Source organism: Ursus americanus, chromosome 26, assembly GCF_024610735.1.
Source record: "Ursus americanus isolate L20-20 chromosome 26, mUrsAme1.1.p, whole genome shotgun sequence".
NCBI lineage: Eukaryota > Metazoa > Chordata > Mammalia > Carnivora > Ursidae > Ursus > Ursus americanus.
Genome location: NC_142152.1, coordinates 6,006,979 through 6,022,905, shown reverse-complemented (window position 1 = coordinate 6,022,905; position 15,927 = coordinate 6,006,979). Strand labels below are relative to the sequence as shown.

The 15,927-nt window shown below is 37.3% G+C and overlaps 1 protein-coding gene across 1 annotated transcript; it reads left to right on the top strand.

Moving 5' to 3' along the window:
- The first annotated feature begins 612 nt into the window (after nucleotides 1-612).
- Nucleotides 613-15,913, top strand: RTRAF (RNA transcription, translation and transport factor). Its single transcript, XM_045810313.2, has 8 exons — nucleotides 613-778; nucleotides 2,285-2,409; nucleotides 4,982-5,081; nucleotides 9,942-10,028; nucleotides 10,910-10,998; nucleotides 13,162-13,230; nucleotides 15,487-15,535; nucleotides 15,649-15,913. The coding sequence occupies exons 1-8, from the start codon at nucleotides 718-720 to the stop codon at nucleotides 15,801-15,803; spliced, it is 735 nt and encodes a 244-aa protein (XP_045666269.1). The 5' UTR covers nucleotides 613-717; the 3' UTR covers nucleotides 15,804-15,913.
- The last annotated feature ends 14 nt before the right edge of the window (nucleotides 15,914-15,927 follow it).

The following is a 15,927-nucleotide window of genomic DNA, read 5'->3' as shown; positions in this document are numbered from 1 at the left end:
GTATGTTTACTTGTGGGTCTCTCCCCACTAGTCTGAAAGGGACCTTGCTAAAAGTCTTTGAATTAGCAGTGTAAGAAGAGCACCTATTGGGCACCCGGGTGGCTCAGTCGGTTAAGCAGCTGCCTTCAGCTCAGGTCACGATCCCAGGGTCCTGGGATCCAGCGGGCAGTTTGCTTCTCCCTCTCTCCCTGGCCCCCCTTATGCTCGCGTGCGCTCTCTCTCAAATAAATTAAATCTTTTTTAAAAAGAGCACCTATTATATGGGAGGCATATAATGAATGAACAAACACATGGAAAATACTAAACAGTACTTCTATGGCCCAATGAGAGGAATGCTTAATAGAAAGTCTACCTTTACTATTTTCTGCCTGCTCTTTCAAGAAGGCAAGGAAACAAGAGGAAACTGGCTTGGAAAACGAGATCACTGGCTTCTCAGCCGCTTTCTGCATATTGTACAACCAGGAAGCTGACAATAAAGTTTATTTGAGCGTCGACGTGCCCCGACGTGGCCCCGCCTCCCCCAGCCGGAGCCGCGATTGGTGGGCATTGGCCGGCTCCGCCGTTCCTAAGCCCCGATTGGCGAGGGCCGCCGTCATTTCGGAGCGTCCCGGCGCCTGCCCGCCCTTTCGCCGCGTCGCCGGTGCCTGCGCCGCCCGCTCCTCCTCGCCTGTCCTCTCCCGGCCGAAGCCCGGGAGACCAGAGCGAGACGCGGGGACCATGTTCCGACGCAAGCTGACGGCCCTCGACTACCACAACCCGGCTGGCTTCAACTGCAAAGGTGAGGCGGCGGCCCGTGGCCGGCCGCGCGTCGTGACCCCGCCGGCGGCCCCTTCCTCAGCGCCCCCACCCGGGCTCCCCACCCGGACCCTCCGCGGCCTTGTTTCCCTCGGGGGCTCCCCTGGCCCCTCTCTTCCCGGCCACCAAGCACGTGCTTTCCGCCCCCCGTGCTTGGCTTCGGAGCCCCCTCACCCACTTCTGCCTGGGCATTGCCACTGTGTGCACTTGCTAAACTCCAACCCCCCAGCCCACCCCCTCAGCACACGAGTATTCACTTTCTCACTTAGCTCTTCAACTCCATGGCTCCCCGGGTAATTGGGCGATACTTTAAGCACATGGCTGAAATCTGAGGAAGGTGCCGAGTAACTTGAAGACTAGTTCACTGTCCGCCAGGAACTAAGGGGTGACGGGGCGGGGGGCGTGCAGTCGGAGCCCACCCAGCAGTTTGAGATCAAGAGAGTGCACAGTTCAGTTCAGGACCAGCAGTGTTGGGATAAGCACACACAGTAACAGGCTTGTGGAGTCGTGCAAAAAAGTTAATGGCAGGTGATCAGGGCGGTTGAATTGTAAATGAAAAGGTATTGGGGATTTCCCAGCATTAAAATTTCAAAATGCGTTAATATTGCTACCCAGTGCTTCTCACCACTACTCATGTCTTCCAGAGTTTCTGGCCTGTGGTAGACTAATAAGTGTGAAAGTGATCCCCTACAACGCAGGGTACTAAGACCATTGTATAGTTCTCAAGACTTCCTAATGGAAGCCTGAATTTGACATTGGAAATAATTTCTGAGCAGTATAAGGGTGTTTTGTTGATAGAAGCATATCAATGTATAGAACCTTGTTTTTCTCCTTTGCCTTTATTTAATAAAAAAGGGTCAGTGACAACAGAGCTTCGATATAGATTTGAATCTTTGGACTTCAGTTTTCTCATGTGTAAATTGGGGATATTACCTTCCTCAGGTGTGGGAGGATTAAATGAAATGAATGAGCTTTTCTGGTGTATGCCCTTATGACGGTAAATGACAGTGATATCTTCTATTCTTCTGTGTTGTCATTTAGTTTCTTGTATTTCACTATTACTTTGCTATAAGTTTAACTTTGCCCAGCCCTCCCTCATTCTCCCCCTCAAAGGAACTGGAATAATAACCAACACTTAAATAGCAAAACTATGTGCCAGACGCTGTTTTTATCTTTATTTTATCCTCATAACAACCCCAAGAGGTAGCTCCTATTATTCTCATTTCGTAACTCAAACTGAGGCACAAAAGTTTAAGGTGATTAGCTCAAGTTCGCACAACCACTGAGTGTAGCTAAAATATGAGCGCAGGCCAGAATTTGAACAGAACACTTGTTAATCTGTTCATCCAAAACCTGCACTTCAACTCCTGCTTCAAGCAGCTCAGTTAATTTACTATTTTTAAAAAAAAATCCATGAGACCATTTGTTTGTAAGAAGGAAGTGTTTTTATCTAGTGCTTCTAGAGATTTATGAGATATTTTTGTTGCAGATGAAACAGAATTTAGAAACTTTATTGTTTGGCTTGAAGACCAGAAAATCAGACACTACAAGATTGAAGACAGAGGTAATTTAAGAAACATCCACAGCAGTGACTGGCCCAAGTTCTTTGAAAAGGTAATGAATTAGGAAGTTAAATAATAGTAGTACAGAGAGCTTTTCTAAAAATTATATGATGACGGTTAAGCTTAAAATTAATTTGTTCTTTTAAAATAAGTAAAAATAGTAATGATCAGTGTTAGAAAAGCTGGATTTCAGGGATTTAACTTTTTAAATTATATTTGTATTTATTTATTTATTTATTTATTTATTTATTTTTAAAGATTTTATTTATTTATTTGACAGAGATAAGAGACAGCCAGTGAGAGAGGGAACACAAGCAGGGGGAATGGGAGAGGAAGAAGCAGGCTCATAGCGGAGGAGCCTGATGTGGGGCTCGATCCCATAACGCCGGGATCACGCCCTGAGCCGAAGGCAGACGCTTAACCGCTGTGCCACCCAGGCGCCCCTATATTTGTTTTTAAAGTAAATCATATCTTTTACAAGCTTTCAGTGTTAGAAAGTTTTGTCTGGAAACACTGTGAGGTTTCTTAAATAAATGGTGACTTGTATTCTGTAAATGGTACAGGTGGCCAAAATCAGACTTTTCCTTAAACCAAAAGGTAGCAATAACATACTTACTTTGTTAATAAGACACTGATGTGCTTAAAAACTAAGATTATTTCTCGTTTGTGGTTCTGTTAAACATACATAGATGTCCATTGTTGTGTACAATATAAATAATCCTGAAAAGGTCTGTATATGTATCTTATTTTTGTGGCTAGAATAATTTTCCCTTTGATTTAGTTTAATTGTAGTAACATTTTTGCAGAAAAGGCAAGTGTTTTCAAATTAGAATAAAAATCACATTTTCCAGTATCATTAATTACATTAAACATTTTAATCAGCTATATTACTTTGAAGAGTAAGATATTTTCCTTTAAAAATACAAGAAGTAACTGAATTTTTTATTTGCTATAGCAAAGTGATCAGGAACTTTCTCTTTAGAATCAGAGAGTTTATGAATTATGGAATTGTGTAAGTTACACACTAGCTCTATGACCACAGGCAAATTGTATTAAGCTTTCTGTCTCAGTGTTTTCATCAATAAATGGGATAACAGTGGTTCCTATGTCAGAGCAGTGGTGTGTATTGTTAATAAGTGATATATAGTTATGCCTGGCCCATAGCAAGTGCTATATGCTTTATTACTTCCCCTGCATATACTACCATTATTGCTACTACTGGATTATTTTCTTTTGCTCTTAAAAGGGTTTTTTGTGGGGTTTTTTGGTTTTGTTTTTGAAATTTTGGTATGTTTAGACTTATAAATATGTTGTTAGGATTTTATATTTGCTTATATCACATCTCATGACCCATTCATGTGTGCAAGACAGCACATAGTTTCACAGAAGGGTATTTGAAGAATATAAAAAAATTCTCTAATGAAAAACACCTAGAAGTGACAGTAAAGTAGGATAACTTAAATATATTGGACTTACAATCCAAATGGACATTATCTTTCAAGCTGGTCTCTTTGGAATGATGATGTCATTGTTTAAAGCATATTCATAACTTTTGGAATTACTTTTAGATCATGAGACATATTTTGAATATCTTTAATATTGGTAATTTTTTATAATTTGAAGGTGGATTTGTTTTTTGCACCATTACCAAATCTTGTGAATGAGGTGTTTTCTTTAAAGCAGCGGTATAAAATTTGGGGTTAGAAAATGAGTTATAGCTAGGGGCACCTGGGTGGCTCAGTCGTTAAGCGTCTGCCTTTGGCTCAGGGTGTGATCCCAGGGTTCTGGGATCGAGCCCCGCATCAGGCTCCCTGCTCTGCTGGGAGCCTGCTTCTTCCTCTCCCAGTCCCCCTGCTTGTGTTCCCTCTCTTCTCTGGCTGTCTCTCTCTCTGTCAAATAAATAAATAAAATCTTAAAAAAAGAAAGAAAAGAAAAAGAAAAACGAGTTACAGCTAAAAAGTACTGATTTATTAATTAGGCCCAGAGGGATTTCCAAAGGGGAGTTGCAGAAGTTTTGACTAATAGCATTATTCCTGGAATGAGATTTTAAGCTCCTAAAAGACCCATTTGAAGGACAGTGGTCACTTGGACATACAGCTTCTGGCAATCATCTAAAACACTTGGTTACATTCACCTGACTTACTCTATTCAGTGGCATTTCCATAATATGAAAGCTAAGGTTTAGATGATAATTGGTTTATTTGTATATTCTTCTTTTTAAAGTTTTGCTTGTTTTTTTTTTTAACTGTTCCATGTGTTTTCAGACCTAGAATCAGAACATTTAGGTTCAAGTCCCAGATCTAAGTTGTGTAACTGTTTGCAAGTGTTAATATCTAGGCCTTTTTTCCTCATCTGTAAATTAAGGAAGTTGTTTTAGATCAGTGGCACCCTACCTGGAATCTGCAAAAGTAATTTCAAAAAGCATGATGGAAATACTTTTTTTCTTTAAGTGGTACACTTCAATGTTTCCTTCCTTTGGATTATATAATTGCATCAATAGTTTAGTAGTGTAAGTGTTGTTTATATTCTTTGAGATCCAAACCAAGATCTGTTTCAGCCCTACCATTTTTTTCGTTCTATAACATTATAGTAATAATGAAACTAGATATTTTTTTTCTTCACAGTATCTCAAAGATGTTAACTGTCCTTTCAAGATTCAAGATCGACAAGAAGCAATTGACTGGCTTCTTGGTTTAGCTGTTAGACTTGAATATGGAGATAATGGTATGTTTTGTGGGAAATGCGTGTTTTAAAGAGAGGAAGAGGAAAGGTGGGCAAAAGGAGTGTTAAAATGTAGGGAACTTAACAGTTTGAGTTTCTTTGTCTTACATTGTTTTACCTTTGGTTCATTATAAGTTTTATACATCCTCATTTCCCTTTTTAGCATCTATTGAAAAGCTTACTTTTGTAACCAGCCTCCCCCCCCCACCCTGTAACTCCCAAATTGTCTAGGAAAGAATTTTCTTTTCAAAAGTTACGGTCTTTTATCATAAAACATTAAAAGCAACTGTCTTTCGTTGGTATTTAGATTTTTCTTTTAGTATTTGGGAATGGTGTCTCCTGGTAGTTGTCTTCTCACAAAGTAACATTACATTGGTAGATTTGCTGTCTTTCACGGTTTGCACCTTAGCCTTCTGAGTTAAATTGTTAGAGTCCTACAATTGATAGGATTTCAGAGTGTTGGTTGCAGCAGGTAATTTCACAAGAGACTGAAATATACATCTAATTCCAATAGGTACTATAGGCCAAAATATGTTTATTATTTGTTTCATGTTTTATTATAGATACTTACATTATTGGACACTTTTGCATATTAGTACCTGTAGTAAAAAAAAAAAAAAAATTTCCAGTAAACTTGTGTTTCCTCTCATTAGACCATTTCATTTGGAAAGGCCTGCCAATGTCTAAATGCAAGATCCAATTATCTTACCTACATCCTCTGAGTTTTATTTTGTTCTCTTTTATGGGGCAGTCATGTCCTTTTCGTCTTCTGCTTTTGAAGCCTTTTTTTGTTGTTGTTAAGGTTTATTTATTTTAGAGAGAGCATGCATGTGTGCATGTAAAGTTGGGGTGGAGAAAGAGACAGAAGGAAAGAACCTCAGGCCAACTCCCTGCTGAGTGTGGAGCCTGAGGTGGGGCCAGATCTCAGGACCCATGAGATCATGACCTGAGCTGAAACCCAAGAGTCAGATGCTTAACCAACTGAACCACCCAAGTGCCCCTTTTGAAGTCTTTTTGATCTTTGTCTTCTTTTTCCTCCCATTCCATCACCATCCATCTTTTCCAATATCTTTTCATCTTCATTCCCACAGCTGTTACCCTGGTTCAGGCTCTTGTCATTTTCTGCTAAGATTATTGTAGTATCTTTCAAACTCATCTCCTATTAGCATCATCTTCTCTTTTCATCCTCATGGCCCACCAGGCTTACTTTTGGAAACATAAATGTTTTAGAATGCTACACTTTGCTTTCAAAGAAAAGCTCCTATTACATACTCGGAAACACCATTGCTTTCCCTTTTTCTGCAAAAGGAGCTGCAGGTCCTTTGGCCTGGTATTCAAGGCCTTTGATAACTAGTGTCTAACCAGTATTCACATACTTGACATCCCAGCCAGACTATAAGAGTGCTGTTTCCTGTTTATGTCTTTTTTTCTCCCCTAGATTTCTTTGCTTACACTTTTCCTTGGCCATTATGCCATGTAAGTCTGTCTCTACACATCTAAATCCTGTGCATCCTTGTAAGATCCAGCTTAAATGCCACCTAGCAACAATAATATTTTTTCTCGATTTTCATAGCTTTTCACTCTATGCCATGTATACTTTTTATGTCATTTGTCACTTTCCATTTTACTTCTGTGTCTTATTTGCCTCATTAAGTTGTAAGCTGACCCTCAGCTTTGTTTCCTGTGTAGTACCTCTGTTAGTTTCTTACTGATGCTGTAACAAATTACCACGAATTCAGTGACTTAAGACACGATTTGTTATCTTACAGTTTTGGAGGTCGGAAGTCTGACATCTGTCCTGCTGGACTAAAGTCATTTTGTCCACAGGGCTGGTCCCTTTTGGAGGCTTTATGGGAAGATCCATTTCTTTGTCTTTTTCGCCGCCTTGAGGCTGCTTGCATTCCTTGACTCTGGCTCGTTTATCTTCAGATTTACAGCATAGCATCTTCAAATCTTTCTTGTGACTCTGCTTCCATTGTCACATCTTCTCTGACTCTGTTCTTCATGCCTCCCTCTTATAAGGATGCTATGATTATATTGAGCCCACCTGGATAATCCAGTATAATCCCCCATTTCAAGGTCCTTAATTTAATCACATCTGCAGAGTCCCTTCTGCCATGTAATGTAACATAATCATAGGTTCCAGGAATTGGGATAATGGACATCTTGGGGCTGGGAGGTGGGGAGGCAGGGGACCAGTCATGATTTTACTGCCACGGTGTCTGACATAGTTCTCAGATACAATAGATGTGTTTATGAGCTTTAATAAATGTTTGATGAATATAGTGTATGAATGTTTACGTCTCCTGATATGGAGCATCAACCGGCTGTTTTTTTGCTGGTTCCTCAGACTTAAATTTCAGAAGCCTTATGGCAGAAATCTTAAGGAAAGCTCTAAGACTTTCTTTACTTTCAATTTTAGTTTAGAAAGAAAATACTTGTGATTCTCCTCCTTTAATAAATGTAATCGTAAGCCTTGGTAGCATTAGTTGATTTTTAGGGTCTTTATTAGAATCTTTATCTGTTGTGGTCTGAGTCGGCAGAAACTCTGTGAGTTGGTTTGCAACAAAAATTTCTCCAGCTTTTCCAAAGTGTTTTTCAGTTATTCCCAAATAAAATTGTTTTCACATCTCAGTTTATTTCTGTTTTACCCTTTTTTCGTTTTACTTGTCCTGTTTTTATGATGCTGCAATTTAGGTTACCTAGCTACCAAGAACAGTAGATACTGTATGATTGTGTGTCCCTACAGTTTACTGTAGCTCTTAAGTACATTTACCTATCAGTAATGGCATGGTCTTTTTTAGTAGAAAAACAAAACAAAACACAAATGAGTTTGTTTCTGAAATACGGTAAATTTTTTGATATTGAAAAATTGTAGTTGAATTTTATTTGAAACCTTAGTTGAATTATAGTTGAGAAGTAAGTAGTATTAAAAGTCTAAACAAGAAAACAAGTTTTTGTGTAATTTTTTGGAAAAGGTTTAAAGTAGTAATACTGTCCCTTATCAGTAGGAGGTGCTGTTGTTCTTTTGTTTTACCTTAATACGTTGCATTCTTGACCTTTAAGGTATTTAAATTTTTTATTATTTGATGAAACCGTTGTGGATTTTTATTTGTGCCTTAACATTTTTTAAATCCTTTTATTAGCTTCTCAGTTAAGGTGATTAAAATCTGACTTAAATGTTTCTCTTTTAACTTCTTTGACAATTTCAGATTTACAAAAGTTGCAGAATAGTACAAAGAATTTTCACATTTCCATATTTTGCAATTATTAACGTTTTAGCTCACTTGCCTTATTGTCCGTGTACACATATACACTAATGTAATTTTTCTCAACCATTTGATAAGTTGTAAATGATTCTTTTCTCCTTACATACTTTAATGCACATTTCCAAAAAAAAAAAAACACTGTCTTACATAATTACAGTATAGTACTGATTCAGTACTGTTATGTATAGCTATCATTCACATTTCACAAGTTGTCTCAGTAATGTTCTTTAGAAAAACAAAAAACAAAAGCAATCCTGGACCATGGGTTGCATTCAGTTATTTTATCTCTTTAGCCTCCTATCATCTGGAACATTTACTCAATCATATTTTGTCATTATTTGTGTTTCCTGATGCTGACATTTATTTTGTAGAATGTCTCTTGGTTTAGGTTTGTTTGATGTTTCTTCATAAATAGATTCAAAGTTTGTACTTTTGTTAAGAATAACATAGAAGTAATGTGTTCTTTTAAGTTAGTGATATGCTGTGTTACTGGTCATGTTGTTCTGATCACTTCAATAAGGTTTCTCCACTGTAAAGTTAATATTTTCCCCTCTGTAATAAATACGTATCTTGTGGGGAGATACTTTGAGATGATGTCAGTATGCTTTTGCTCCTCAAACTTTACCTCTGCCTTTAGCTTCGGCTTGATTCTTCTTGCCTGAGTCAATTATTATGCTGATGATGATTGCTAGAGGTTTTTCTAATTTCATCATTAGTTATACATTTATTTGTTGGCTTTTTACTGTAAAGAGGAGCTTTCCCCTCTCTCCAGTATCTCTCCAATTTATGTTTGTTTATTTAAATTAGTGTAGATATGTGGATTCTTATTTTACTCAGCATAATGTTTTTTGTTGTATATTTTGATGTTTACGCTGTTCCAGTTTTGGCCAGTGGGAATTCCTTCCAGCTAACCCCTGTCTGACTTAAAGTTTAATGCTTTTAGTTTCCCTCTTGTTTCATTTATAAATCACAGAAGCACTATAACCAGAGGTGGCATTTTGGGCATTAAGTTTAGTGAATTATTATTAAATACTTGTAAAGTCTTTTAAGTATTGTTAAGTATTTCTCAAGTAAAAGTAATAAAACCGGCCTTTGGAATTCTGAGTTTCAGGTCTCCATAGAATTAGTTTAGGTTTGTATATGATGGTGTGTTTGAAGTGCTGATTTTTTTGGAAGGTAAGGTTTTTGGATTCCGTATTTGGCGTTCAAAAGATTTGGAAAGAAACTTTTTAGTGAGTTTGTATTTAGTCTCATGTAACCTATACTTACCTTCCTCCCATTCTTCTACCCCTGCTAAGTTTCTGAGCAAGCTGTAAATGCACACCCTCTCTCCTCAAACTTAGATGGTGTTTGAAATGTCTTCCTTTTAGCAATGTTAAGAGAGATTTGTATAGATATTTCAGTAATCATTTTAGCTTAATCAGAAAGCTACAGTCGTATTGTCTTCTGATGGATTTTTTATAGCATAAAACAACTTTGGATGAGTTATCGTAAGCTTATAATCAGTTTGGCTCAGTTAAATTCAGTAAATAAGCAATGTTTATTTTACCTTAAGGTACAGTTCTACAAATTATATTTTTGTCTGCGTTTACAGCTGAAAAATACAAGGACTTGGTACCTGATAATACAAAAAATGCTGACAATGCAGCTAAAAATGCAGAGCCATTGATCAATTTGGATGGTAAGTATTTAAGTGCATAAAAATGATCAGCATTTCTGGTCCCTTCAATGTTTTTTATTTCCTAGAATGAGGAAGCCTGGGTTTACTTGGTTGTAGTAAATTAAGAATGCTTTATGTCGGTGTTTAATTCTGTGGTGTTTTTTATTATCATTTACAATATGTTTTCTCCCAGCTCTTATACCTGAATGCTGTTATTTGATCTCTTCATACTAATTTGGGGTTTTGATTTGTATTTAATCATGGTGGTGATTGTTTGCCTTCCTGGATGCATAAAATATTTTTTCTACTCTAATGACATGAGACAAATGGTAAAAATTTTTCATTATTTTCACTTCCAGATGCCTTTAAGTCTCTTTTTAAGTATAAAGATTCTAATTCTATTATAATAATTATTCATTCATGACAGATTCATTGTGACCTATAATTTACAAGTTACTTGTAGGAATTAATAAACTGCTTACCCTTACAGGTTAATACGCTGCTTGGACAGACTGCTGCTGCTTAGAGAACAGGTTTTGGGAAAATTGTCCATTGAAGCGGTCTAGTTTAAAATTAATAGCTTTGGGCAGAAATATGATTTAAAAGTGCTACATAAATGTACCTTGCAGGAAAAGTTACAGCACAGTCCTAACGTGAGTTAACTGAGTCACTCATTGGTTTGTTCAGTGTGGCTGATCTAATAGGGAACCGGTTGATCTCATCAGTTTACCTAATCGTCAGTGTCCCTACTAGACTGCTCTTAGCAGCAGCAGTTTTAAAAACGAAGAGATATTTTTGTTATTGGAAAATTAAAAATGTTTTTTGTAACTTTATATGCTTACATATATGTCTGTAATTATATGCTTGCAGAGCTATAAGTTTCCACTTTTAATCTTTTATAGTAAATAATCCTGATTTTAAGGCTGGTGTAATGGCTTTGGCTAACCTTCTTCAGATTCAGCGTCATGATGATTACCTGGTAATGCTTAAGGTTAGTTTCATGTTCTTGATTCTTGACAAATTTTGTATGTAGAAGAAAAACCTCATTTTCTAAAAATTACCTATGTTTGATATGTAGATACATGGCTAAATGACTGAAATGTGGAGGGATGGGGGACTTAAAGCAGATTTCATGATTTCATCTGTTTTAGATTATCTCATAACAATTCATGTCCAAGCGTGTTTACTTTGTGCCTGCTTCTGTGCGCAGTCTTTGGGAAAGATGATTTCATTCAGTCCTCCCCCCAATCCTGGAGGTAGTGGAGGTAGATGCTGATATCCTTTCATTTTAGTATGAAGAAATTGAGACCTAAAGAGAATAGATAATGTCCAAGATGACACAGAAAATGGGAGAGCCAGGATTTTAATCTAGGCACTCTGACCACGTGGTCCATTCTTTTTCCTGTATCTCCATACTTCTATTTAATCGGTCCTTTTAAAGATTTGTGATCTGTATTCACTAAGATAATAGAAAATGCCAAATGAGTCATGGTGGATTTGGTCAAAAATGTATGCCTCCAAATTTCTTTGAGGACTGAATGTTTTTGTTTTCCTAGTGCTCCATCCTACATAGGCCACTCAATTCATACCTGCACTTCAGGGGACCCAGTGATCTGAAAGAGGTCTCTTATTTCTAAGACGAAAAATACACTCTTACTTCAGAAAATTATGTCACGTAATTGTGATAGTACAATGGGCTGGGATATGGGGAAGGGAGTAGTATTTAAAATACTTAAGATTCCAGACTTAGATATTATTATAGAAATTATTACTGATTTTATGAGAAATTGAGCATTTGACTATACCTTATACGTGTAAATCACCTTAATCTGCTTTGCAGTAGATATAATAAATTCCATTCTGACTACGAGAGATTAGCCATAACTTACTCTACTTTTTAGAATTGTATGTACTAAATGATAGTAAAAGAGAAAAACTAGATTATTATAATTCTCTATACTGAATCTGCATGTTAACTCAGATTTTCTCAACTCAGATTGGATGCCAAGAGACAAAAAGTTGGGTCACGTGGCTGGCTTAGTCAGTAGAGCACATGACTCTTGATCTCAGGGTCATGTGTTTGAGCCCCACTTTGGGTGTAGATATTACTTAAATGAATAAATAAATTAGAACTTCTTAAAAAGAGACAAAAAGTTGTTTTTATTGAAATTTAGCTCTTTCAAAGGCTTGTTCCTTACTCAGTTATGTAAATTGCTTTGGCACTGAGAAGACAAATAGACTAGCATATTTGGGATGCTTTTGTTAGTCTTTAAAAACCCAAAGGGAAAAGTATAAATCAGCAATAATCAAAAGCTTTATAAAATTGTAAGTTGCATGTTTGGAGTTATTTTAAGAACCAAACAATCCATGACAACGTGGAAAACATCTTGATAGGTTTGCCACGTGTGAGAATTGATATATTGACTATTCGGCAACAGGACTGATTAATAAATTTGTGACTCCTATTAAAGACTGGTTTAATGGTTCTTTTTAAATGTAGCATTCGGCTTGTTATATTAATTTTTTAAGTTTTTGCACTTGAGTTACTGTTGTTATTCACTAAAATTCCTTTTAAAAAGATCTTATTTTTTGAGCGTGTGTTGGTGCGTGAATGCACTTGTATCTGCCATAATAAAATGCATTGGTGATGAAGAAAAACTGTGTTGTATGAGAGATCTGAAAACATTTTACTATAATTAAGTGAAAAAAATCAAGGACAGTGTGTATGATATGCTACCCTTTGTGTCAAGAGTTTGCGTGTGTGTGCGCGCTTATGCTTGAGCTTGCTTGTAATAGAATCCTTGTAGGGATTCACAGTAATCTGGTTCCAGTGACTGGAGGGATGGTTGAGGCGGGGGTAGGAAGGAGACCTTTTTTTTTTTTCTTTAACCACGTATCCTTTGTTTAAAATTTTTTTTCATGCATATAAATTACCTGTTCCAAAAAATGCTTTTAATTGTGAGCATCTTTCCACATTATAAAGTATTAAAATGACAACTTTAATTCTTTCAGCAGTTTTGTTTTTAATTTATTGGCGAATTTTGTTAATGAACTAGGTAAATCTAACTTTATCAAATTGGGTATCCTTATTCTCTAGACTCAGACCAGAAAAGATGAACAGCCAATTAAAAAAAACTGTTTTTGTGTTTCTCAGGCAATTCGCATTTTGGTCCAGGAGCGCCTGACACAGGATGCAGTTGCTAAAGCAAATCAAACGAAAGAGGTATGCGCTATTCTGTAAATAAATTTCCGATTAATAATGAAAGTTTCTTCTGGTATCGTCATGAGTTCAAGTTTGGTATGTATCTGCTTAAGATAACCGTTCTTTGTTAGAACTGCCCAGAGAAAGGGTAGCTTATTTCAGTGGGATTGAATTTGATTCATAAGCAAGTTACAGCCATTTTTGAGTGAAAAATAAACTTATCTCACTTCATACCTTAAAGCAGCTATCAATAGCACGCCCACAGTCTACCAGCACAAACCACTGCACGTGCCCAGTTTAAGAGAATTTACCTTGTAAAATTTATTGGGTTATTTTGACGAATTGCTAGAAAGTAGAACACGCATTGTTTTTCTTACCAATTTCCTTCTTTTGACTTAAATCCTGTGCCTTCTCTTTTGTTTCTTCAGAGAAATCTGTTCTCATTCTATTCACATTTCCTAGCATCACTTATGAGAAAGTAACTTACTTAAGGCCACCTAGTTGGTAAGTGGTTGAGCTCAGGCAGTCTGACTGGAGAGCCAGTGCTCTTACAGTAGTTGGGGACAACGGTCTGTATGTGAAGGCCTACATGAGCTAGTTGGCCAGCCCAGGTGAAGGGGTAGGGGCATAGAGGCTATATTAGACTATAAGTTTCTGGGTACAGGTGACTGCATCTGTCATCTTTCAGTCCTGCTTTGTAGGCTGAGGAAACTATACACCATAACTATTTTTCCCTGAATTCTGCGATATTTTAGATGAAGTGCACTAGAAATCCAAATGCCCCCTAAAGTCTCACTGACTGTGGACAGTGCAGAGAATGTCCTCCAGGGGTGAGCAGCAGTAGCTGCAGGTGTCTGATAATGCTTCTTGTTGTGCATAGATACTGCAATGAATGTCTTGGGCACAAGGGACATTCTAGATTCTGGTCCTTTTTTTGTCTCCCCTAATTCCCCAGTGTCTTTCGTCTTCTGATCCCATCTTTAGCAAGGCCCAGCAGTGTGAAATGGTTATTAATGCCAGGGCAATGTAGTCCACCGTGAAAGACACTGTTTGTTTTAAATGCTCTTCTTATTGCTTATTAATTATGTATGAATCAGGCCACTGGAAATTGGATTAAAGATCGGTTTCTTTCACCCACACTGTAGAACAGACAGTAAATTGTTCTGGCATAATAAAATCATTCATTCATTCATTCAGGAAAACTATGCCTTCGGTTTGAAGGCAGTGCAAATAAGGGCATAGCCAGATCTTTTTGCTCTTGTTTACAAAGTAAAATTTTATTTTCAGTGCTCCAAGTCTTTAGTGTCACCTCAAAGTATCATGCTATATAGTAATACAGAGGAGAAGTTCTTACAGTAAGTGTTCTTGTTTATAATCGTAACTAGCATTTGGGGCATTTGGTCAAGGTCTTTGGGTTAGTTGTTCCTTGGTGGTCTGTTGGCAAGTAAAATGAAAAGAAGACTGACATAGAAAGCCACTCAGTGCAATTCTGCTTGTTAGTTTTGCTTGCTGAATTTACATACCTGTATATTTTTTCATTTATTTAATGTAGTATTATTTTAAAGCAGTTGGGGCCTCATTAGATTTGCATTATTAGGCAAGAATTGAGTAGTAACAGCTTAGCATTTTGTAACATTGAAAGTAGAGATTTTATATAGTATGATCAGCAGAGTTTAGACTGCCTGTTCTTGTCACTGTGAACTCCATAGAGTTTGGCATCATGGTCGCCATCTTTGGCATACCTCTGTTAGAGGTACTGACAGGGTTAACTAAATGGTTTAGAGTCTGTTCATTTTCCTAGATTTCGGAGTAACTTCCAAATGAACTGTTATTGAAAGTTAAATTATATATAGGTAATCTGGTAATCATGCTAACTGAAAAAAATAATATAAATTTTAGATTTTATATAAAGACAAATTAATGTGCTCAGAAATACTGAAGGTAATCCTATTCCATTTGCCCTGTACTCTGCTGCTTACTGTAGGTAGAATAGGATAGCAGCAGCCCTGCTCGGCTGCAGTGACGGCATAGCCGTAAAAGGAGCTACTGAATTATATGCCTAGTCTTAGAGCGAATGGGTGATGGAACTAGCTTCCCACTCCATGCAGAGGCCATTCTTTCACGTATCAAAAGGCAAATCTAGAGAAAATTCCCCGACACCCCCCCCCCCTTGCCACTGCAGCTAAAAGGGTCAACGGAATAGCTAGCTGATTTTCAGTTACAGATGAGAAAAGAACATGATTCTTAACTATAAAGTTTTGTCTTTTTTTTTTAAAGGGCTTGCCTGTTGCTTTAGACAAACATATTCTTGGTTTTGACACAGGAGGTGAGTGATTTTGTTTGAATTCAAACTTTTTAGAGACTAGGTGAATATTTGGGGGAGAAATGGGCAAGTAAATGGTCTTGAATACTGATTAATGCAGTTTTCTTATAAAATAGATGCAGTTCTTAATGAAGCTGCTCAAATTCTGCGATTGCTGCATATAGAAGAGCTCAGAGAGCTACAGACAAAAATTAATGAAGCCATAGTAGCTGTTCAGGCAATTATTGCTGATCCAAAGACAGACCACAGACTGGGCAAGGTTGGAAGATGAACGTTTTAGGATTTCAGCTTCTCACCTACTTAGTACCATGGTAACCATGTACCCTGTGGCATGTGTTTTACCATCATTGCTTTTTCTTTAATAAAGTTGAGAAGAGTGGATTTTTTTTTTTGAC

What these genes read in the sequence shown, in the direction of transcription:
- RTRAF (XM_045810313.2), top strand. Translation starts at nt 718, where the DNA reads ATGTTCCGACGCAAGCTGACGGCCCTCGACTACCACAACCCGGCTGGC. An exon ending in ACTTGAATATGGAGATAATG is followed by an intron (nt 5,082 to 9,941) that starts GTATGTTTTGTG and finishes CTGCGTTTACAG; the next exon opens with CTGAAAAATACAAGGACTTG. An exon ending in AAGCAAATCAAACGAAAGAG is followed by an intron (nt 13,231 to 15,486) that starts GTATGCGCTATT and finishes TTTTTTTTAAAG; the next exon opens with GGCTTGCCTGTTGCTTTAGA.